General features: G+C 25.1%; 4 protein-coding genes across 9 annotated transcripts; 2 read left to right on the top strand and 2 right to left on the bottom strand.

Moving 5' to 3' along the window:
* Nucleotides 1-3,082: 3,082 nt before the first annotated feature.
* LOC102681068 (protogenin-like) lies at nt 3,083-9,947 on the bottom strand. 3 transcript variants are annotated; one of them, XM_006612140.2, is made up of 20 exons: nt 9,573-9,947; nt 8,802-9,064; nt 8,572-8,704; nt 8,306-8,459; nt 8,164-8,238; nt 7,821-8,047; nt 7,540-7,685; nt 7,272-7,431; nt 6,915-7,199; nt 6,649-6,816; nt 6,382-6,573; nt 6,102-6,286; nt 5,862-6,009; nt 5,666-5,755; nt 5,433-5,586; nt 5,217-5,350; nt 4,755-5,108; nt 4,108-4,376; nt 3,918-4,025; nt 3,083-3,843 (listed from the first exon to the last, which is right to left on the bottom strand). In XM_006612140.2, the coding sequence occupies exons 1-20, from the start codon at nt 9,637-9,639 to the stop codon at nt 3,640-3,642; spliced, it is 3,516 nt and encodes a 1,171-aa protein (XP_006612203.1). In that variant the 5' UTR covers nt 9,640-9,947; the 3' UTR covers nt 3,083-3,639. The 3 variants fall into 3 exon arrangements, with proteins under 3 accessions (XP_006612203.1, XP_006612204.1, XP_006612205.1); XM_006612141.2 differs by having other exon boundaries at nt 6,649-6,813; XM_006612142.2 differs by having other exon boundaries at nt 8,306-8,438.
* On the top strand, nt 9,909-13,323 carry LOC102680842 (cell division cycle protein 16 homolog). 3 transcript variants are annotated; one of them, XM_031508739.1, is made up of 11 exons: nt 9,909-10,041; nt 10,502-10,654; nt 10,747-10,905; nt 11,056-11,215; nt 11,290-11,542; nt 11,657-11,736; nt 11,809-11,898; nt 11,974-12,283; nt 12,456-12,618; nt 12,706-12,898; nt 12,970-13,323. In XM_031508739.1, exons 2-11 carry the CDS (start codon nt 10,592-10,594, stop codon nt 13,254-13,256), a joined length of 1,758 nt encoding a protein of 585 aa, XP_031364599.1. In that variant the 5' UTR covers nt 9,909-10,041; nt 10,502-10,591; the 3' UTR covers nt 13,257-13,323. The 3 variants fall into 3 exon arrangements, with proteins under 3 accessions (XP_031364599.1, XP_006612202.1, XP_006612201.1); XM_006612139.2 differs by lacking the exon at nt 9,909-10,041 and adding an exon at nt 10,206-10,414 and having other exon boundaries at nt 11,824-11,898; XM_006612138.2 differs by lacking the exon at nt 9,909-10,041 and adding an exon at nt 10,207-10,414.
* A 660-nt stretch (nt 13,324-13,983) lies between these two features.
* LOC102680507 (cytoplasmic polyadenylation element-binding protein 1) lies at nt 13,984-22,132 on the top strand. 2 transcript variants are annotated; one of them, XM_006612137.2, is made up of 12 exons: nt 13,984-14,222; nt 16,073-16,349; nt 16,920-17,059; nt 18,768-19,027; nt 19,114-19,240; nt 19,316-19,682; nt 19,757-19,989; nt 20,059-20,151; nt 20,260-20,425; nt 20,483-20,610; nt 20,696-20,776; nt 20,839-22,132. In XM_006612137.2, exons 1-12 carry the CDS (start codon nt 14,202-14,204, stop codon nt 21,001-21,003), a joined length of 2,058 nt encoding a protein of 685 aa, XP_006612200.1. In that variant the 5' UTR covers nt 13,984-14,201; the 3' UTR covers nt 21,004-22,132. The 2 variants fall into 2 exon arrangements, with proteins under 2 accessions (XP_006612200.1, XP_031364598.1); XM_031508738.1 differs by lacking the exon at nt 13,984-14,222 and adding an exon at nt 15,290-15,447.
* A 1,968-nt stretch (nt 22,133-24,100) lies between these two features.
* Nucleotides 24,101-25,410, bottom strand: LOC102671260 (peroxisomal membrane protein 11C). The gene is made up of 5 exons (XM_031508741.1): nt 25,393-25,410; nt 24,870-25,132; nt 24,545-24,723; nt 24,410-24,475; nt 24,101-24,331 (listed from the first exon to the last, which is right to left on the bottom strand). The coding sequence occupies exons 2-5, from the start codon at nt 25,098-25,100 to the stop codon at nt 24,115-24,117; spliced, it is 693 nt and encodes a 230-aa protein (XP_031364601.1). The 5' UTR covers nt 25,101-25,132; nt 25,393-25,410; the 3' UTR covers nt 24,101-24,114.
* Nucleotides 25,411-25,652: the final 242 nt, after the last annotated feature.

Raw genomic sequence — 25,652 nt, 5'->3', positions numbered from 1 at the left:
ATATATATATATATATATATATATATATATATATATACACACACATAATCATAATAAAAATATATACAAAGTAACTGCACCCTAAAAATCAGTAAAATTACAGTAAGAATAGAATATAGAATAATCATATAGGTTTTAATAAAAAAAATGATAAAGGTTTGTGAAAAAATAAAATAAAGTTTTCTTAATATACAATAATTGCTATAATTAACGATATTAATACATATTTCATTTTTTTATCAAGTTTATCTTTTCATATATGTCTTATATAAAATAAAGTATAATGTCTTGGCTATATCTACTCATTGAATGAGACAATAAATTTTTTGAGGTAAATTGTGTAAACTAAAATCATAGTGCTGTGTAATAGGTACTGAGGTTAAGTTAAAATTAAGTAATGTAAAATATCTACCCTGTATAGGGTGGCAGTTATAGAGGTATATTTACTTGACTAGAGTCGCCGTACAATATAATTAATATTTTATCTATGTATAGCCAATACTATCAGATTGATATTTAATAAAAAATTATTGCAAATGAAATGAAATAATACTATTTTTCTTATTATTTAGAAAAGGTACAAGTTTGAATGAAGAAATTTTATGCATAAATGATAAACATAGTACATGAGTAACAATATGTTATGTACTTAAACAAAATACCGCTAGAATAATATAGTAAAGAAATAAATTATAATATTTCTAAATCAATGTATACAATAATTTATAAGACAAACAAATAGTTTTTAAAAAATTTGTAATCAAAATAGCCTCAATTTCAAAATATTTTTTCAAATATAAATCGTTATATTCTAAATGTAACATTTACAATACTTGTCTTTCACTATCTGTAGTCTAAAAATAACAGTGTTTATTGCTTTGTACTTCAATACTGTAATTCATTTTTTGATAATAAAATGCTTAGATAACAGCACGGCGACTCTATTTTTTTTTATAAACTTTAAAACTTATCACATCTTTCTTTTCTCTCTTTATACAATTAGTTATAAATATTATCATACCAATTTAACACCAATATGTTTCAATTCATTTTAAATTTAGTGAATGTCTTATAAACTGGAAACTTTTTATATAAGGTACGAATTAATATAAATAAGATTTGCATAAAGAAAATTACGTTCATAGCAAACAATATCGCGCTTAACAAATACAGTACATTATGCTGCTAAAAAATAAAAATACTTTATAATACATTGATTAAGATTTGTGTACAATAAAACTAAAATATTTTTTAAAGTGACACAGATGTAACATTTACTATCGAATATTTTGTCGCCATATTAATCATTATATTTTTTTTTCTTTATTAATTTTTTTTGATCTGTTATTTTTTAAAAATAATACCATTTTCTTTACAATATTCATAATTTAAATTTCATTAATATTAGAAAATTGTACAAGCTTAATAATTAACATATACATACAGTGCAAAAAATATTTTAAAAATCAATGCAAAAAAGAAAACAAATTCATGAGCGATCAGTTACTAGTTGCCTATAATTATATATCAATTCTCGTTTTTTATTTAACTCTAAGAAGAGTAACATATGAATACTTTCAACAAATATAAAAGTATACTACTATATGTGAATAACATAAAATGTAACAAGTTGTGTTAAATATGATAACAAATGGAAAACAAATCATTTAAATAAAAATCACAAAACAAGCATTCTATCAGTGAAATGTATCTATGTTTCATAACAACATAATTTGTCAAGAATAAATAGCTAAAATAATTTATGTTAATAAAATTGAGATTCTAATAATTGTGATTATAGAATATATAACAAATTCATAAATGGTGTTCAAATAAAGTTATCTTTCATGAAATTGTAATCAGATCTTGTAAAATTTTTTAACAATTTTACTGAGTTTTCATAAAAATAAATTATGAATTAAATTTAAAAAAGTTCAGATATATAATATAAAAAATCTCTATTCATAGCAACATCATTTCAATACAAAGCAGAATTGAAAATGATTTTAAATTATATGTTTAACAAATTATTTTGTACAAAAATGTAAAACTCTGCATAATAAATATATGATAAAATCTCTAGCATGTGCAGCTTGAATTAATTCTATTTTTACATAATTTCATACTGTGCTTGTAATGACTATATTATTGCATAAATTCAATGTAATATGATCATTTAAAATAGTACTGAATGTAAAATGTAATAAATAACAATTAATGGAGGTACACAATAATAATAACATGACATATCTACGTCTCACTCTAAAAGATATAGCTTATACTATCAGGTACTGTGTTGTGGGTTTTTCTGTCATGGTAACATGCACCAGTCTGGAATATGTATTTATAGTTTTCTTTCATTTTTACTTTTTGCTTTGTATGATGTAGTTAACTTTAAATGTCTTGTACAACATAAAAGACTTATCTTTATTATGTGAACAGGAAAAAATATATAATATTATATATTTTTAATTACATTAATATTTGAATGATTTGAATTGTTTTATTTTTTAGATATTTTTTATATATATTAAAAAAATTTTATTTTTTCCTGTTCTTATAATTTTTAATAGCATATACTACAATTATTAATATTTAGTATAAAAAAGATTCTATTAAATTAATATGGACATTTCAATTACTTTTTTTAAAAATGTTTGATATCTTATTTTTTTTAATAGAATAAATATTTACCAAGATTTGTAATGCTACATATATAATTATATTATTTGTAATAAAAGAAAAAACTTAAGACTATATTTTTCATACATAAAATCTGATTAGTATTTTTCTTAATTTCTTAAAACCTAAGAATTTTTTGTTAATTTAGATATAGTTAATAGAAAATTTAAGATTTTGGAATGATCAGTACTATATTGCTTTTTTAAAAAGCAATATATATCGTGAAATAGATTAGGCCATACCCGTATTTAGATATTCAATAATTTTGTTTTCTAGTATAAGGAATGTATTGTTTATGTCTTTTACTAATATTCAAAACATGATATTTTATGAACATATTTATAATTAATAGATATCCCATGTGTTAATATATCAAGAATTTTGATATTATTCCATTTGCTTGATTTCCAATTTTACATTCTTTTTTTTTTTTTTTTTTTTTTGTTTTTAATAAATATCATCTCAATAGATATATGAGCAAGTTATATAATGAATATTATTAAGTATCATTAGCATATCTGTGCCATGGTATTATTTTATACAAAATCAAATCTAAAAATTAGATTTTTTCTTGTCAAACTGTTAATATAGAAATACTGTGATGTCAATATTACTAACTTGCTTTGAAACATTATATACAAGATAATAGTCAAAAGATTCAATACACTTTTAAACTATTATTATTTACAATAATCTGGATGCATTAGTATTTTTATTTACAAGTTATGCTATATTAAACTTGTAAAATATAGTAACTTGCATTGCTTCATTAAGAATTTTGTTCTTGTTCATACATACAATTCATACATACATTTGTATGTACATTTTTTCATTTGTATATATTCATATTTTTTAATCAAATAATTCAAGTTGCATGAAAATTTTTACATCCTACCTGTAGCACGGGAGCATAGGTGGAAAACATGAACACGCAATTATATTGCCTAATGTTTTTTTTCATCCATTTGGTCCAAGCATCGGAATAGATATACACATAGATTTTGATAAAGATGTATCTCCATCTGGACAACCAGAATTATTATTTAAGCTGCTATTACTACTTTTTAAAGTACAATTGACCATTGTGAGTTGCGTGCCATCTAAATCTTGTTCTTGATCCTGCTTTTGTTCACCCAAGACAACATTGTCCATTATTTTGTACTATATTTTAAAAAATATATTAGTTTTATATATTATAATAATTTTGTATTATTTAAAATATCTCACTAAAATACCTGAGAATTTTTTGTTGTATGAATATCTTTTGGTTCACCATTTATTTCCCATGATGGTAATAAAGGTTCTTTTACGCAAGATTCAAGAATACCATTAGATTTTCCACCCTATAATAATGTATATTTTTTTTACATTTTTTATTTAAATTTAATACTATATTATATGTATTACAAATACAATTTTACATACTTTAGTATCTAAATGAGGATTAGTAATTGGAGATGTGGGACAAAGAACAGCAAGTTCAATTTCATTAGGTACCACTCTACTATTTATCTGTTGACTTACTGATGTAGACATTTGATCTGTACAACATCTATTTCGTACTGAAGTACGATTTTTTGTAGATTGTGCTGTTTCTCTTAAAATACGAGCATTTTCACATTTTTTTCGACAATATATACTGCATAGACAAATTTTAATAAATCCAATACTTATGCTTACACCAAGAATTACACCTAAAAATAAATAAATATGAAATATTGGATAAGAATGAAATATTAGTAAAGAAAAATTCTACTTTTTTTTTATTTTGTTACTTTTAATTTTTTTGAAACTTCTAATTGATAAATGATGACAAATTTTAAAACAAAATTCAGTTTTGTTCTATTCAATAGAAATTAATCTAGTGAATTGATTATTTTCTATATTAATTAGTTTTACAATATTAATTTTTATAATTTTTGTAATTAATAGTATGATGAAAAAATTAAAGAATAATAAAGAAGAATAAACATTTCTCACATCCCTTATATTCTTCCGATTTAGCAGATTGTTACTTTTCTGATTGTTATTGTTTAAAAATGTTTTTTGTCTAAATAAATAAATTTACTCACCAAGACTTTCATCAGATCTTATATTTTGTGATGGTTTTTGTGGATTTGGTGGATTTGATGAACCACCAGTAAGAATTATTATAGGATCTGATAATTTACCATAACCAGCTTTTGTCATAGCCTGTACCATAACAAAATATCGTTTTCCCGGAATTAATCCAGGTAAAGTTGTCGAAGTTTTATTACCAGGTACTGTCACATTTCTCCATGATTTAACTGAATCCATTAAGTCCATGGTATATATAATGAAATAATTTTGTATAATACCATTTATATTACTTGGTTCCTTCCATGCAATTCGTATTTTTGTATTATTTATTAAAAACCATTGTACTCCTTCTACTTTGCCAGGGACTAAAATGAATTATTTTTAAAAATTATTATATGAATTAAAAATTACTATAATGTTACTTACTAATGTTTAATGATTTTATAAATAAATATGATATTTATTTCACTTACTATCTTCATTTGTATAGCATTCTACAGACTCACTATAAAAATTGCTTTGGTTTGTATTATTTTGAATGGCTCTTACTTTAAATTGATATAATGTAAATGGTTTTAGTTTATCCACATTTGCTTTTGTATCGTTCCTATAAAAAATATATTAAAAATAATTTAATTTTAAAAAATTAATTTAAATTATAATGAAAAAAAAATCAATTTATTACATACAATATAGAACATTTAGGATTATCTGAATTTGCTGCATGAATTGCATGATAACATAATTCGAAAGAATTTATTTCATGCACACCATTTAGAGACCATGTCACATTTATAGAAGTAGATGAAACAGGAATTGCTTCCAAGGCCATTGGTACATTATCTAATTAATAAATAAAAATAATATATAAAATTAATATTTATCATAATGATAAGCAAAATTATTAATATAATATTCTTACTTGTACTAGTTTCTATTTGTTTTGTTAAACAGCCTGTTGTTTTACCAGAACTTATCATACATAAACCCATTGTAAAAGAAACATTTACATCTAAACAAAAAAATTCATAGAAAATTTTTAAAAATTTCACAATATAATATATACAATAAATATATAATTTTTTAAAAATAAGAGATATATCATGTTTAGTACTTACTAAGATTAGTAAATACATATTCGGTAACATTTTGCGGTAAAAAAATATTTTCTAATTTATGTCCATTTTGATTTTCACAATAAATTTGCCAAAGATCAAATTTCGATTCAATTTTGTCATTTTCATTAACATTTATTTTCCATTTCACCTGATATGATAAAAATTATTTTAACATTAGTAATATAATAATTTAAATAATTTTTTAAAATAAAATATAATAAAAAAAATTTGTATATTAACCTTCACAATTGAAGTATTTACTATTAATACTTGTACATCCACAATATTTTTGATAATAAATTGATTAGATTCAGCAGGTGGCATAGTAACAGTAGTCCACTTTAATTGTGATTCAGTCACATTAGGCCAACCTTGTTTTGTTCTGGCTAATACTCTTAAATCATATTGTGCTCCAGGTTTTAAATCTTTAAAAATATGAATAATTAATTTCAAAATAAAACAGAAAAGAAAAATTTAATGATTATACAAAAGAGAATAATTTATATATATTTATGCATACCAGAAAGTATATAGGATTTATTGTTAGCGGATAAATAAAAAACCCGAGATGATGGATGTTCATGCAATCTAAACTGTAATTTATATTCTACCACAATACCACGAGACTCCTTTTTAGTTAATGGCTCCCATGATATATTTAACTTTGTACTACTAAGTATATTCACATTTACTTTTGGTGCACCTTTAGGAACTGAATGGAAAATAAAACTTATATTTTTTAATTCTTTTTTGTAATTATTTACGATAATATTAAAAAATAATGTACCACTTGGGGCTGTAGAACACAAAATGGTGGCTGATTGATCACTAGGACCATAATTGTTCCACACTCTTATATAGAAGGAATAATTAGTATATGGTTCAAGAAGTTTTGTCACTTCTACTGATGTAGAATTACCCGGTTCAGGCGGAGAAACTTCTTCTTTACCTCCTTCTTTATGATAATATGTTATATAAAATGTTAAAAAATGTTATAGTATTTTTAATTATTCATTATATATATAATATTTTTACTTCAGTTAAAAAACTTACCTACGGGACTATAATGGACGGTATAAGCTTTAATACTGCTATGTGATAGAGACTTTGGTGGTACCCAGGAAATAAAAATTTTAACTGGTGATAGAGCACGACATTTTAAAGAGGTAGGTGCAGCAGGACTATTACGAGATGTATTTACTTGAAGCCGACCTGCGGCCCAAATTTCTCCTGCTGAATTTACAGCAACACATTGATAAATACCAGCATCAGATGGAACTGTTGCCGATATTGCTAATTCCATTTTATTAGATTCTTTTATATATATAGTTCTACGTCCTATAAAAATATTTACTATATATTTTATGTATAAATGTAAATAAATATTATAATAGATAATTGATTACATACCATTGATTGTGATATTTAATGAATCTTTTAACCAATATATTTTAGGCACAGGTACACCTTGTGCTTGACATTCAAATCTTGCAGTTCTTCCATTTGGACATATTTGATTTGTAGGTATTTTTACAAATGATGGTGGTATTAATATATTCACCGTTACATTCTGAAATATTTTGTATATGTGTGTGTGCATAAAGATATATATATTATATTATATATTTTTTATATTTTGTAATGATTATATGTAATAATAATTTTGAATATTACTTACTTGAATCTCCACATTATTTGTAATAAAATTTTTTACAGAACATATATAAACTCCTGCATCAGATGCACTCACATTTACTAGTGATAATATACTAATACCAATACTAGAATTAAGCAAAATGCGAGGTTGTGCAACATTATGATTGGCTAAAATTTAAAAAAAAAAATTTAAATCTATATAATATATAAATAAATCTCTATTTATTGTATTTGTATTATAAATATCATTATAATACTATTATTATATACTATATATATTATTAATATATATATTTAAAATACCAATATAGCGAGGAATAAATGACCACATTATAATTGGTGGTGGGTATCCAGATGCAGCACATGCTAAACTAAGATTTGATCCATTTAATAACCAATGATTGTATGAAATTTGTGGGAATAACAATGGTGGTATATACGACCCATTACCCTCAGGTTGTGAAATAACAGTTAATTTTGCTTCTTTACTTTTTTTAGTTTTTTTTAGGAATTCATTATTTACTATGCATCTAAAAATATAAATCATTATTTTTTTTTTATAATTTTATTATATGAAATGCTTTATGATTTATATAAATAAATGTATTTTATTATTATTACTTATTAATATAATATATGTACATACCTATATGTACCAGCATCTGATAACTTCGTTGCTTTTATATACAGAACACCTGGTGGTACCATTATATATTTATTACTAAAATATAAAAATTTTAATTATAATAAAATATTGAATTATTAATTTCTGTTAAAGAATTACTTACTTTAAATTACTCTGATTGGGCAATAATATTTTTTCATTATGCTGCCATGTGATATTAGGAAAAGGAACGCTATCTATTAAACAAGATAATCTTGTAATTTCACCTTCTTGTACAGTTATATTTTCTGGAGACTCTTTAAATATGTAAGCAAATTCTAAACAAAATATATAATTATATACTGTAATATTAGTTATAAATTTTTAAAGTTTAATAGGATATATTATATAGGATTTATTTATTATCAATATATTAAATAGGAAATTTACCTGCGATTTGAATAAATGTAGGTGATGATCTTAAAAGTCCAAAATTAGTATGTGCTACACAACGGTACTCATCTTTATAATAATCTCTAAAATTAATTGTAGTAGTGTTTTTTTCTTTAAATTTCTGCACCATCTATCACAATAATAAAATAGGTAATAATTGATTTAATTTTAAAATAATATTAAATAATATAATAATAATATAATAATATTTTTCAATGTTTTTATACCTTATGTAAATGAAGAGAACCATTTTTGAGAAGAGTACAACGTGTAATACCACATGGTGGTGCTGATATTCCATTGTGTAACCAAGAAATATTTTGATTTAATCCAGTTATACAAGTGAGTGTAATTCCTTTTTTCCCTAATATCACATGACCACTAGGTTGAACTTCCAATGTTATACCAGAACCTTTGGTTGGATTAATATTGAAGCCTTCTGATTTTGACACGTTTTTATTATGCAAACCAATTCCAATTTCTTTAACACCTAAATATAAAATATATTTAAAATTATATGTTAAAAATATGTTAAAATATGTTTTAAATTCTTATAACTTTTTAAATAATATATAATTAAGAAATATATTCAAAAATTATATTCATATCATAATTATAATCATTATATATAATCAAACTGTATTTCTACAAAATTATATTAATTTATATGTTAAGATAAAATAAATTTTTTATGTCATAATTAAATTACCATTTTATTAATTAAATATTTAATTAGTAAAATTATTTTAAAATTATTTTCATGCATATTATAATAATATAAACAAAATACTTAGAAAATACACAATTGTTTTTTTAACATTAAGTATTTAAATATTTAAATATTCTTATTTTAACAAATATATGCTTCATAAAAAAAGAAATATCGAAATTCTAATCATTGATAAGAATACAAAAGAAAAGACGTTAACGCATGGTTTAGTATATATCAGTTTAAAGAATATAAACAGATTAGATAGGAAGAAAAGAGGGAGATGCACCTGCGGCATAAGCGGGCTTTAGCACTTCTGTAAATAAGATGCTCAGTAAAAATACTCGCGCCGCCATATATTCACACTCATTGGCACTAGTTTCACTGACAAATCTTAGCCGAAATATACCGTCGATTTGGTAGACTTCCTTGTAATATTCGTCGCCGCATGTTTGACATCGCCTGCAAGAGTTTTTGGCTGTTCCGTTTGCCGAACTCTTACCCTTCTTTAAGTTTTATTCTGGTTTTTCACATTATCATTAAGCGAAATAATATATCGTCACCGAAATCTCGAGGACGTCGACAATACCGAGAGTTACACGGTCGTCGCGAATAATGCTTGATTAACTTCGTTTGCATTAGCACGCGATTTATTCGTTTCTTGCCATCTTCTAACTCTACTAACCTTGTTTATATAATTTTTGAAGTAAGGAAAGAAGATCCAAAATTCTTGACTATATGCTGCAGTGCTGCATGCGGCAAATTTTTGAAACAAAATGATATTTTCTTATATAGCGCTACATGTATTTTCTCTATATTTTTGACCAATAATATTATTAAAAAGTTATGACAACTTTATATAATTACTTATATAATTTTAAATAAAATTGAAATTTAATTAAAATAATATAATAAAAATTTTATATACAAGAAGCGATACTATATCAGTAATAAGTATTTTAGCATATAAACATTTCCTCATAAGAAGGATATACCTAACCTCTAAAATTTAAATTAAATATGGCGCGTCAAAGTGGTATTTTAGATTGCGAGAAAATGCATAATTTATCAGACAATAAAAATATTGACTTAGATAATTGTAGAAAATTAATAAAATCGTACATTGATTTGGTAAAGTTTCAATATTCATTAAATTTTGTAAGCTTTATTTAATTATTTTAAACTATTAGAGAAAACTGATTACTATTTTATTTGCAGCATCTATATAGTGCCGCTTTATTTTGGGCAGATAAAGTTGTTTCATTAAGTAATGAAGATCCTAAAGATGTATGTACATTAGCACATTGTATGTATCTAATGAAACAATATCATAGAGCTGCTCATCTTATCAGACGTCGTGGGTTAGAAAAGGTAAAATTTAATTATAAAATATTTTAATAATATTACAATATTGTAGTTTATTGACTTATTTTAATACTTATTTTATAAATGTTATTTTATAGACAGATGTAATGTGTCACTATTTAACAGTAAGAAGTCTTTTAGAAGCAAAAGAATATAATGAAGCTTTACAAGTTATTAATGAATCAGAAATATGTACAAATATAACACAATCAGCTTTTGGAGATCGAGCAGATATATTAGAAGATGCACCTAAAAATGTATAATTAATATACATAATATTATTTATTTTATATATTATTTTTAACCACAAATTAAATTATTTAATTTAAATTTAACTTATAAAGTAATTATGTTGTAGATACAAAATAATAGAATAATAAATATATAAAGTAATTTGTATATTATAGGTACAAAGTTCAATATTATATGTGAAAGGAAGAGTACATGAAGCTATGGATAACAGAGCAATAGCAACTGATTGTTATAAACAAGCTCTACATTGTGATGTATATTCATATCAAGCATTTGAAGCATTAGTTCAAAATCAAATGCTCTCAGCTGCTGAAGGTATAAAAATGCAACACTGTTCATAAACATCATATAAAATAAACACAAGTAATCTTATGATCTAATTTTAATAGAGAAAGAACTTTTGGAATCCCTACCTTTTGGTGAACAATGCACAGAAGCTGAAGCAGAGTTCTTACGGCTATTATATGAAAGTAAATTGAAGAAATATCAAGAACCATACAAAAAACAAGTGCTAGCAACTTGTAGTGTTATGGGAGTTCTTGTCACAGACAGGTTATTAGGTAATTTGGATATGGAAGTTACAGAAGCAGAAAGACTATATTATAATTGTGATTATCAAAAGTGTTTTTCACTTACAGAAAGGTAATTTTTCAATAAAAAAATTTATATATAATTAAATATATATTTCATATATAATATATTTTACATATATTTTAATTTACATACTTTTTTTATGTTATCTTTTTTTAATTTTAGGATATTAAAAAAGGACCCATATCATAATTCGTGTTTACCAGTACATATTGCTTGCTTAGTAGAATTAAAAAAGACTAATGGTAAATTATAAAAATCAGAATATATAATTATTAATAAATTAGAGTTTTGTATATTATAGAATTATTTTTCAGCTTTATTTTATTTAGCACATAAATTAGTTGACTTATATCCAGATATGGCCTTAGCATGGTTTGCAGTTGGATGTTATTATTATAGTATAGGTAATTAGAATTCTATTATATAACCAAAATTTAAAAAAAAATTTTTTATGAAACATTATATTGTTTTAATAATAGGAAAAAGTGATCCAGCACGAAGATATTTAGCAAAAGCTACAGCATTAGATAGACTATTTGGTCCTGCTTGGTTAGCTTATGGTCATTCTTTTGCAGTAGAAAATGAACATGATCAAGCAATGGCTGCTTATTTCAAAGCTTCTCAATTAATGAAAGGATGTCATTTGCCTCTTTTATACATTGGACTTGAATGTGGTTTAACAAATAATCTTAAATTGGCTGATAAGTTTTTCCAACAAGCTCAGAGTATAGCCCCAAATGATCCATTTGTTATACATGAGATGGGAGTTATATCTTTTTATAATTTAGAGTAAGTATTTTGATATATAAGCATTCTAATATTATCCCTGAGATTGAGTTATTGTAATGTGCAAAAGAGAGGTTCAAAATTCACTCTGCAACCTGATTAGTGTACTTCCACCCTTCCACGGTTTTTGGAAATCTGTCTAATTTATCAAGAGTTGTCATTTCATCGAATACAGTTACAAAACTGCTGAACGGCAATTTAAGGAAGCCATGAAAAGAATTCAAGGTGGACTAAAGGATGTTATTCTACCTAGTAAATGGGAGGCACTCCTAAATAACTTAGGTCATACTTGTAGAAAAATGAAGAAATATGGAGAGGCTTTAGAATATCATCAACAGGTTAAAAAATAAATATTGAAATAAAAATTTTTTTATTAAAATTATTATTTTAAATTATGATTGATTATAATTTCTGTATAATTGTAGGCATTAATGTTAAATCCATTAAATGCATCTACTTATTCAGCAGTGGGTTTTATTCATGCATTAATAGGAAATACACAAGAAGCTGTTGATGCTTTTCATCGAGCTCTTGGACTTAGAAGAGATGATACTTTTACAACAACTATGTTAACTTATGTTATGGAACAACTTATAGAAGAATCACCTCCATATCGTGGTATATATATAATTAATTTTTATTATATTTTATCAAACATATTTTCAATAATTTTCAATAATATTTTTTAGATGCACCAATTGATATTCCAAAATATAAATATCCTGCAAATAAACATCAAGAAATAGATAATGCAGAATCTTTAGAAAATACAAATAATATAGCTGAATCAGCAAATCAAGATATTGATAAATTAAGAGTAAATTTATTTTCTGGATGGGGAGAAGATTCTAACAAAGCTGATGACAATACTGCTGATAAAGTGGAACGCAATTCTCGAGATGTGATTGTGAATTATTCCAGTGATATTAGTTCTGAAGTTGAAATGTTAGATTCATCAACTGCTCATATAGAATAAAATATGCAAATTTTTTTATATGATAAATAGATTTGTCTATTCAATAAAACAATTGTTTTGCCTTAAAGATTTCTTTTTTGTTCAAAGAATCTTTTTTTATTTTTCTATTTTCTACTTGTATACAATATATAAAAATTTAATAGATATATATTTAAATATAATGAATATTTATATCCATAATTTATTGTAATAATTTATAGACAAATTATATTAAAAATAATAATGATCCAAAAAAAAATTTAATTTATAAAAAATATTTGTTCAAATAAAATTTATTTCAAATTTTATTTATTTAATCTATTTTTTATCAATATATAAATTTAATTTAAAAATATGTATACCAATTTAAAAAATTAATGATTCAATTTTGTATTTTATCGCATATATGAATTTCCACAAGGGCGCGTTCGCGAACTGCGCCGGTGGTTTCCAAAGATGGAACCTGCTAGTGAAAAGGGGAAAGGGAGGAACAGATCTTCAATTCAGTTCGCAGAGTGGAGCAATGTGGAGAAGAATGGGCGTTCCGTCTCCATCGTTTCTGTATCGACATTAAATTGAACATAAGGAGAAATAAATTTTATTTTCAAAAAATTAACAAATTAATTAAAAATAGGCGATTCTAAGAGTTAAAATAATTAAAATATTATCCCCCGGCGAATAATTAAAAATCCGGCGGGATCAAATATTTAAATTTTTTAATGTAGTAAGATAATTGTTAATTAACTAATTTATTAAATTTGCATATTTAACTTTTTTCGTATTTATTATAAATTGAAAAAATCTGCTTGAACATATATATATATGTATATGTGTATACATATATATATATATATATTAATTAAGCTTATAATTGATTAAATCACATTACGAGTCATCACGTTGAATTGGTGGAGAACAGCAATCGGAACAATTGAAAAATTCGTCAAGGCTTAATCAAAGATCGACATGCTTACATTAATGCAATTGGTAAGTCGTTATCCCTCCATAAAAATTCTGTATTCTTCTTTCCTATTGTTTAATATTTTTTTCTCAATGTTTCGATATAAATATTATACTTTATTTTTCTATAAACCTTATTTTTGACTTTTCATTGGTCGATTGGTAACCTACTTTACAATTTCGCTAGTGCTATGATGTCGCTTCAAATAGAAAATTTACTATGTAAATCATGTCGGTATACAGCAATAATTATAACGTAGAAACTACAATGTAAAATCGAAATCGAAAGAATGTCCTGCGTCCTCACTTGTAAACAAACATACGAATCGTACGTTGAGCCGCAACGCGTCTGAGCCGTCCACGTGCAAAACACGTTGCGTTTCATAAGCTGATAGCCATGCCTTTTATCTATATTGCGCTGCCTTTAGCCCTTCATTAATCAATTTAAAAATATTAAATGAAGACAAAAAAGAATTTTTTATAATTTGTTACAAAAATTGTCTGATATCTTTATTTGATATCATCTCTAAATTTTATAGAAATGTATACGATACTATTTGCAAACATAATAGATAGATTATTATTATGATTATAAAACAAAATGTACATCTGAGAATAGTCGTATTAATGAATTAAAAATGTAATAAATTAAATAAGCCATGATTTTTGTACAATAGTATAAATAAATAATGGCATTTATTATTACACTCCATAAATTTTTTTTTATTTTTATGTTAAAATTCTATTTTTTCTAATATTTCTATTTCATCTTTTGATTCATGATATAATTTCAAAATTGAAATTTCATAAAGATTAGATTCACCTATTTTTGCTACATATATATAGTATTGTATTTCTAGCATATTTCGATGTTTCCGAACTATCGATATCAGTGCAACCCTCGAATAATTCGATAAGTCAATGGGTTATAAAACTTTAAGAATTTTGAAAATGTTATTATTTTGTCTGATGTAATTCGAAATAATGATCATTTGCATGGATTATAAGCGTCCTTAGGTTTTGTGCGACTTTGAACTTGATAGCATTGAATTCTACGAAGTTTGGAATTCTCTTGTTGAACCTTTAGAATGCCTCAATATCTTCCCCGACCCTGCAAAACTTTTTTTCCGAATTCCACGAACGCAAACTGGGAGTGGCGTCCTTCAGGCTCCTGTTTTCGTTATTCTGTACCGAAAGCTCGAAACACAGTTTGCTGATATCATTCGTAGCGATGACATCGAGGAATTCAGTGGTAGGTGATATATTAGATTTCACAATTTAAAAGAAATGTTTTACTGTTCGAAATTATTTAAATTGTTCGTAATTCTATTTTCTTAGGAATTGTACAAGTTCTGAAATTTCATCACTTTTACCGGAAATTGCGCAAGAAAATCGGTTAGCATAACAAACGAACCAACGAACATGAATACTCGTTGATCATAATTATGCAAATTAAAAAGTCTATAAAAATTAAAAAATATATTCTCTATTTATAAAAAATAGAAAAATTAAAATAAATTTTCATAATTTTTTAATATATTTAAACACAATATAATTTACAAATTAAACATTCCATGTAGCGTTCTTATAATGTCTACTTACACACGCGTTACTTAATTGTTATCGTAAAAATTAACCGCGTTATATTATTTTCTTATAATTATTTTCCTATTTCAAAAGAAAAAATAAATTATAAAATAATTCAAATGTATCTCTGTGAAGAAAAAATGGTGACAGTATTTCTCTATTATCACTTTGTAATATTATATCTTGTTACGTGATATGAATTTACTAAATGTGATCACATAACCAGAAACAAACTGTTTAAAGTTTTTGATTTGAAATATTCTAACGATTTGTTCTTTCATCTTCTACAGTTAGATTTGTCATGCGATGTCGATGGAGTGAAAATATCAGAAGTGCCTGATTGGAACAATGAGAAATCACATAGTTTGCAACTGCAACAACGTGATAGAGAACAGTTGCATCGTGACAAATTACAACAACAACGCGATCGCGACAGTGAACGAGAGCATCTGCATCAATTGCAATACATTGGAAACTTGCTGTTGGATCCTCCGCCGTCGGCCAACCTTCAGGGATATTCACATGATGTGTCTTGTACACAATCCAACAAGAATAACAATATAGATGGTAAAAGATTCTTTTCTTTACTAATTTTTGTATGATTATATAAATAATATGTTTTATTTTAATTTTTAAATAAATTCATAGAAAAATTGTTAAACCTTTTGCTAAGATGAGTTGATAATTGAATATGATTAAGCTAATATGAATATAAAAATATTTTAATATTTTTTGATTCATTAATTTATTTACATTTGAATTTATCATATAAATATAAAATCAATAATTTCTTATAACTAATAATTTGTTTTATGTTGATTATTGATGAAAGGGTTAATTTATATTTGTTTTATAATTGTTATATTTGCATATTTTATTTGTTTCCATATAGATTTAATTATTAATAGGATTTATATATATATTTTACGAATTACATTGTTTTTTCTTTTTCTTTTTTTTTTTCATAACACTCGAGAAATGAAAAAATTTGTTCTAATTGCCTGCTAGGTCGTTTCAAAACTAACGAGCGTGCCCGTTCGTCGTTTGTCAATCGATAGTCCTTGCGGCGCTGTGTCGTATTTTTTCTGTGATTTTGTTTAAAACGATAACATATTTTATATTTTTCCCTCACATCAGGAGACATGTCAATTTCGGATTTATTCGGACTTGGCTTACCTCGGGGATCGTTGATAAGCAGTCAATCAACAGCTGCGTCTCCTAGTTGTCGTAATTATCAGTATCAGGGTCGCAATCAGGGATCCTCTCAACATTATCAGGTAATTTTTTTTTTTATTTTATATATTATGTATAAATTTTGCTTGACAATAATTTTAATCTCATTTAGATAAGATAGTTTTGTTATTTATATCACAAAAGTTACTTTCAATAATTTATTCTTCATAAATATAACTGTACTTGTTATTTTTAATCTTTTTAAAATAAAAATTTAACGGTATATAGCATAATAAGATAGAAATTGTTAAATTATTATTGCTTTTATTAAATTCGTCAAAAGTTAATTGATTTTTCATTTTAATTGAAAGATTTGGAGTATTATTAATAAAATTTACTTTGACTTTAAAAGTTTTAAAATGATATATCAACAATAATTTAATGGCTTCCGTCATTATATTTTAATTAGCTCAATGTATAGAAATGCAAAGACTATTAAAGTATTTTCTTTCAATTTGAATGTCACATGTTAGGTATGATAAAATTTCAAATAGAAGTAGGCAGTATTCTAAAACGTCTGCCTGCTGCCAATGCAATAACCGGAACAATGATTATCCTCATTGGAATGATTCCAACTACTCCTCAAACTTCCTTTTCCGTCGATCGCGTTGCTAATTTTTTGTACAATAGAGACCTTCTGGTTACCTGATATATTGATTTTCAATAAATTTTGTTACAATGAATCCCTAACATTAATTTAAGATAACATAATTTAGGATAATGCAAATAACGATAACAGATAGAAATAGTGGCAGCCATGTGGCGATAGAAATAAAGTTTTGTTTTGCTTATGAAATTTTTGATGCAATTAGAAAGAATCAAATTATAATATACTATACTTGGCTAATATGTTACATAGGATATAGGATAATAAGACATAATTTTTAATTAAAATCTTGCAATGGTATACTGGAGTTATTTATTAGTCTTATATATTCATTTTCATTATTATATTGCAAAATTATTGAAATTATAAAATTTCTATAACTTTTTTTTGAACATCTAATTATAAAACCTAAAAATAAATATTTGAAAATATATCATGAATTTTTTCAAAATTTTTTGCATAATATAAATGTGCGAAAAATATTTAAAAATATTTAAAAATCTTATAATTATTTGTTGAAACGAAATAATTGTAATATAAATTGTAATATAAATTAATATAATATTTTCTATAGTATAATATAAACTATAATATATTATTATAATTTATTTTAGTAATAATTAAATAATATCATTCGTGGTCAAAAGAAGTAAAAGCAAGAAACTATGAAAGTCATGTCTTATCGACTAGTCACTTTAATGGACATTTTATCAGGCTCTTCTCGACGCCTTTAACGTTATTACCTTCACCATTTGCTGGATGCAATCTGTACATAAAGGACCAGCAGGACATCGAAATGCGCGTATTAGAGTCGACATATAATGCGTTGGGCAAAATAAATTACGCATTGCCGCGCGCGTTAGTACGACCCGGATTCCAGGGTAGCCAAGAATTTACAAGCTTGAGCCAAACGGGTCTATCACAATCCATTCTTTCTATTTTTACTTTTCTTTAGTTTCAACTTTTTTATGAACTTCTAATCATATACTTCGTTGTTCCTATTTTTTATATTGCAGCATAATATTATAACTTTTCTTTTAAAGAAATCGGAAATATTTAACTTCTTTTTATTTATAATTATAAAAAAATTATTTAAATATGTTTGAGAAATTGATTAATTAACTGTTCTATGTTATTTAATATAGGGTGATGATAGGAACGGAATATGCTCGAATTCATCAATGTTAGATGTTCCAAGCTCTCCAAGTTCTATTACCACACCCGGCAGCCCTAGCACTCCTGGAAGTCTTTATTCGAACCCTTATTCATATTCATCTACGAATAGTAGTAATCAAACAGCATCATCGTTAAAAAGTCGAGGATCTTTGCAGCATGTGGGTTCACCTTCATCGCCCATTCATTCTCCTTATTATGGGAGACCTATTCGTGGGTCACCACCTTACAGGTATCTTTTAAACCATTTTATGATTGTATATAATATAACAAGATGATTATACTAATGCATAATTTATTTTTTCTTTTCAATATCAGCGATTGTAGTAGTCCCACTTTCGAATATTCTCATGTGATGGGATGCAGTGGATCAAGATCAAATTCACCAGCGGACTCAGACACGAGTGGTATAAGTAGTGTGGATGGGTCTCTATCCGATATAATGGTATTTTTTTTAATTTATAAATATTAATTATATAAGTTCGTCAAAATTAGAGAAAAAAAAATTATTTCATTTTAGAACTGTTTATCATTAAACTCATCATCACACGAATGTTACCCTCAGTCTCTGGGTTCGTTGATGTCACCAGAAGTGGATTTATGTACGAACAATAGAGCAGCCGCGTTCCAACGAATGGCAGTGAAAAAGTATTTATCTTCATCCCATCAAAATTCATCGTCGACGCATCATCATCACTCACATGGACATAATCGCAGTCATCACTACGGATCGAATCAAAATGGCAATTTCCTGAATTCTTTTCTATCACACGAGAAAAATTGTTGTACTACTGGAAATCATATGGCTTTAAATTCACCTCCTATAAATATTTTAGACCCACAAATGTCACTTGAACGTGTAGCACGTTTTCATCGAAGTGCTGCTGGTATAATTCACTTATTAAAATATAATACGCAATTAAAGAATATGCTAGCAATATTTAAAGAATTATTATTTCAGCACTTTGTGATCCAACATGTACTTGGAGCGGTATATTACCACAACGTACTCAAAGACCATCAGGTTATTCATCTAAAGTATTTCTTGGTGGTGTACCTTGGGATATTACAGAATCTCTTTTAATTGCTACTTTTAAGCAGTTTGGTCAAATAAGAGTAGAATGGCCCGGAAAGGATCAATCCGCTACACAGCCAAAGGGATATGTATATATTATATTTGAATCTGAAAAACAGGTAATTAAATATTTTTTATTCTTTTTAAATTTATTCTTTTGTAACGAGAAAGAATATATATTGTTTAAGGTAAGAACTTTGTTAGCATGTTGTACACATGATTTTACCAATGGTGGAAGTTGGTATTACAAAATATCGTCTAAACGTATGAAAGCAAAAGAGGTATACATCATTTTTTAATTAATTAAATTACTTTATGAAATTTATTTTATTAAATTTAAATGTATTATTTCTTTATAACATTATAATTATAATACTTTTGTAATATAGGTACAAGTAATACCTTGGATTCTTGAAGATAGTAACTATGTAAAATCATCATCACAAAAACTTGATCCTCACAAAACAGTATTTGTGGGTGCTCTTCATGGTATGCTAACTGCTGCTGGTTTAGCAAAAATTATGGATGATCTATTTCGAGGCGTTATTTATGCAGGTAAAAAGCTACAGTATATCTCAATTGTTAAATGCATACTACTAAAATTAATTATAGGTATTGATACTGACAAACACAAATATCCAATTGGATCTGGTCGTGTTACATTTAGTACAAAACATTCATATATGAAAGCAATTTCAGCTGCTTTTATAGAGATAAAAACTGCCAAATTTACAAAAAAGGTTTGCACAATTTTATAAAATAAATATAATATATAAAAAAATTCTAGAAGAAAAAAATTAAATAAAATCTTTATTGTTTTTATAGGTGCAAGTTGATCCGTATTTAGAAGATTCTATGTGTTCCGGATGCTCCGTACAACAAGGACCCTATTTTTGTCGTGAAGTGGTATGAAAAATATATCATACTTTTAAACAAAAGATATCTTATTATTTTTATTTTGTTCCTAGGTGTGCTTCCGGTATTTCTGTCGCAGTTGCTGGCAATGGCAGCATTCGATGGAATCAATGTGGCATCATAAGCCTTTAATGCGTAATTCCAAAACAAATCAAGTTGTCGGATTATCACCAAATATAAATTCTTGGACCCGTGGAATGAATAATCCCACAATTTAAGTACAATTACTATTAATATACAATTGAGCTTCTCTTTCATGGTCACACATTCAATTTTTTTTGACTATTTGTTTTTGCACGGACGTTGTGCTAGCTGACTTATTGACAGGGTGCAAACTTAGTTTTTATCGCAGAGCTGCGGGCAGCTGGTTTGACGATATACTTTGAAATACCGGATATACCAGCTGATCGGCAAATGCAACGATTTGTTTATTATCGTTACTATCACGTACGTCCGCGGTATAGAGACTAATTAATAGATAAAAATCGTGTTTCATATAAAGTTCCTATTTCGAACGCGGCCACCACCACGTTCTCAACAAACAGTATTTTTATTTAGTATGTTTATTTAGGGACTGGTTCTCTTGTTAATCGTTTTATTCCGAAGAATATAATTGTGTCATTGAGTAACACATCACATTATATGATAATTATGCGTTACGAGTGTGCATTTACATTGAATTCGTGTGGGTCCAATTGTGGCTTTTATAGTGACAATAATTTTTATACGATAAAATGAGAAGCCACTCGATTGTTTAAAAAAATAAAAAAGAAAGAGAGGAGGACTAAGCTTATAATATTAAAAAAAAAAAACCACAAAAATACAATACGCCGCTAAAGTAATCTATCGGCGAAATATTACGCTTAATCGTAAACTATTCGATGAGATTAGATTATTGTGGTATTCTAGCGGCAGGAGGAATTAATAATTTAATTATTATTATTTTTTTTGCGAAAAACGCATTTAATTTGAGTACTAATTAGAACCCAGGCTATATATCGATATTTGTCGATGATATTGCCCGTCGTTGTAGTTTTATGTTAGATTGTACAGTATAAGGGTATTGCCAATGGCCACTATAATCATAATTTATATTCTTAGTCAAAGCGGTAAGCCTTTGTGAGCTTTCGTTTAGAGGGACTGTTTAACTGTTGACGAAATGGAGAAGTACATGGTCTACGATTCTGGAGCGGATTGTAGTAAATTGATTCTGTTTTTATTTTTTGTTACGATATTATGTTATGTATTTTCTTTCAACAAGATTTCGTAATATTACTTCTAATCGCGTTTCTGATGTTTTGATATCATTTTGTTGAGTGAATTAAAAATCATATTTTTGCAGATAGACTTCCATTGTCGTTCCTCCTTTCTTGTTTCATTATTTTGTTCCTTTTCTTTATCGTTTGAGAAAATAATTATTTTCTCCAAATGACCCTTCTGCCCTTTTCAAACTCCTGGCCTTAAGAATGTGTGCTTATGCAAACTGCTAGATATTAAATGTTATTATATCATGAAAATTTGATAAATAATATAAACAAAATCATAAGATAAAGATCAATTGATAGCAGAAATGATATTACATTATAATATTATTTTACATTTAATTTGTTTAACTTTGTTATTTATTTATAAATTAATTTAAATTATAGCTTATTACTTAAACTGATTATGCATTATTGTTTTGGTTAATAGTTAATAATTGATTATCATATTCTGCTAAGTAATTATGAATATCCTCATTATTAAGAGAAAAAAAATTATAAAAAGTTAAAATAATTATAATAAATCATAAATCATAATAATCAATATCAATAGAAATAAAATTAAATTTTAATATTTGAAATTTGTGAAATTTGAAACTAAAAATTTGAAGTTATATTAAAAGTATAAACTGTTGCAATTTCTAATTTTTAGAAAATTCAAAACGGATATAGTATAAAAAGACATTATTGAAATACATTGTATATTTCACAATTAGTCTTTGTTATCTATAGAAATTATGATTCATTTCATATTATATTAAAAGTAATTGTAGATCATACGTTGTTAATGGTAAATGTTCCAAGGTAGAAATATAAACTTAATTAAGATTTATAATTTAAAATTCATATAATCAACTGCAAGTTATATTACTATACTCTTTGAATTACTTACATATTGAAGGCAAGGATGAATTTATCATATTTCTCATATTTCTAAGTCATTAAAATTTCGCTTGGTTTAAGAAAGTGGAACAAATACAAAAAAAATATCGCGTTACATCAAATGCAATTATCAAACAACATGGTTATTATATATATAAGAAAATACTCCTATGAAGTGCTTTAATACAACATACAAGATAGTATATAATATATATATTATATTCTACAAAAGCTTCGAATATAATCATAAAGTTTTTAGTAAACAAACGATCAGTTTTTGCTAATGCCTAAGAATGGTTCTGAATAAACGAACGACAAAAACTCTTAGACTAAAAACTATCGAATTAACGGCCAAAAAATAAGCCGTCAGAAATTTTAAAGATGCTCTTTTATCGGAAATATTATCTTATTTACAAACTTTTAATAAGTCGTGCCTTTTAATATAATCTCCATAGATTTTATTCTAACGTGGAAAACACAAATTATTTTTAAATCATTGATAACCACGCGATACAGGGTGATCTATTATTAAAAAAACAAGACTGCTATTGGTACGCATAATGTCAAGCTTTCTTATCACTTTTAAGAGATTTAATCACTCGCGAGGCAATGATTACATCGTACCCTAGGTAGCAAAATATTTTTTTTATGTTCATAAAAGTGCCTCCTATTCTTTCACTTTTATTAATAATATAACGTATGTACATCTATAATTTATGGATATTGAAACTCGAGTAATTTGTAAAAACAATTCAATCAATAGTAAACTTATATAAGTACACTAATTAGCTTAAAATCAAATAAGCTTTTTCTTACAGAAAAATCAAAGAAAATCAATAATTTATATTGCTTTAGCTTTTTACGTATTACATATATCTTTGTTAAAACATACCTTGTAACACAAAATTGATATATTACAAACAATAAATAGTTCTTTATTATGTTAACATTATTGTACTTTGTAATATGAAAAATTATACTTTAAGTGATATGAAAAAAATTAAATAATTAAGATTTTTTTCTAATTCTAATTTATTTTATGTTCATTACATAATATTTCTTATATAAATTGATTAAAATAAATAAATATATTTAAAGTTATATTTAATAATATAATATTCTATTCTATTTAATATAATAATATTTTGTAATTTCTATCATTTTTCATTCATTTTTTAGTTATTATTAAAAATTTTTATGCTCTTCTTGTTTGTTGAAAGTTTGATATAAACCAATTAAAGATGATAAAGATCCAAGTACTCCAATATGCCAAGTTTTTAACTGCCCAGCCCATAATATACCAGATGGCAAATAACTAACTGCATAACTTATATCTAATATTAATCTTATACAAGTCAATAATTCATTCCATTTTTGTTTGTTTATTGTCTTCAAAGTTAATCTATTTAAATAGAAAAAAAAATATAACATGTATTATTAATCAAACTATAAATGTTTTTGTATTTATATTTAAATTTACCTTGTATTATAATTAATTTCACTAAGATGAATTTTATAATTATTGAATTTAATTTTTCGCAAAGACCTAAAAACATACATGCAATAAAAATGTTCAAAGAAGAATAAAATATTTAATATTTTTTTTTTATCATACTTTAATAATGATAATTGCAGAGAAATTATCCAAAGCCATGTTGAAGCATTATCCCATATTTTGTTATTGATTTTAATTAATTTATGTTTACCTGCCCAAAAAATATGTTCTATTGGACAAAATATGATGTCTACTAAAATCTGTGTTAGCTCTGCATATCTTATCAACCAATCTGATTCCTATTAGATGATATAAAATTTATATATACCTGTTGAAAAATAGTAGAAATCTATATATTACATAAATATATAAATAAAAATTAAACCATAAATTTGTCAAATATGATTTCTTATATTATAAATATTATTTATTTTAATATATATACCTCTTTTTTCCATTCATACTTCATAGCATAATGAATCATTGGTATATCATTTAATAATCTTAAAATCATTCTACATTCATTCATTTGATTACTAAATATTTTTAACTTTTTATTTGTTTCATTTGAAGATATACCTAATGTGGCAAATTTTGCCATATAAGATAATGTTTTTAAAAATTTGTCTCTTCCTTGATATGTTTCCAAATATTCTGATATTAATGCAATATTCATTTTTATATAAATATATTTAAAAATATAGTAAACTATAATAAAAAAAAATAGATTAAATCAAATATTTATTAAATTATATTAATTTAATTGATTAATTGAATAAATGTTAATTTAAAGATAAGTTTATAATAATTTTTTATGAAATCGATTATATAATACTTTAAATATATCCAAATTATAATATTAATTGTAAAAAAATGAAAATTTAACAAATACTACAAGTAAGTTTTCTTATATAAATATATACATATATATATATTAATTTATTAAAATAAACTATAAATTGTCTTACGATTGAATTGAACCAAATTATATTAGGAAAATAATTTTCAGTAAATCAAAATTATGATCTTTTTTTTCCTTATTAAAAATGTTTTAATTTTTTAAATTTAACAAATTTATATGATAAATTTATATGAATATTAAAGTAAAACAAAATGAGTTTTTATTTTCCTATGTAAGAAAGAATGCTTAAGAATGCTCTCTAGTTGTATTGTAAATATTAAGACATAAACAGTCGATAAAGAAGAACTTGTTTTTTTTATCATATAA

Source organism: Apis dorsata, unplaced genomic scaffold (genome assembly GCF_000469605.1).
Source record: "Apis dorsata unplaced genomic scaffold, Apis dorsata 1.3 scaffold_99, whole genome shotgun sequence".
In the NCBI taxonomy this organism is placed as follows: domain Eukaryota; kingdom Metazoa; phylum Arthropoda; class Insecta; order Hymenoptera; family Apidae; genus Apis; species Apis dorsata.
Note: the sequence above shows the minus strand (reverse complement) of the source record. Positions and strands in the feature narration are given on the sequence as shown.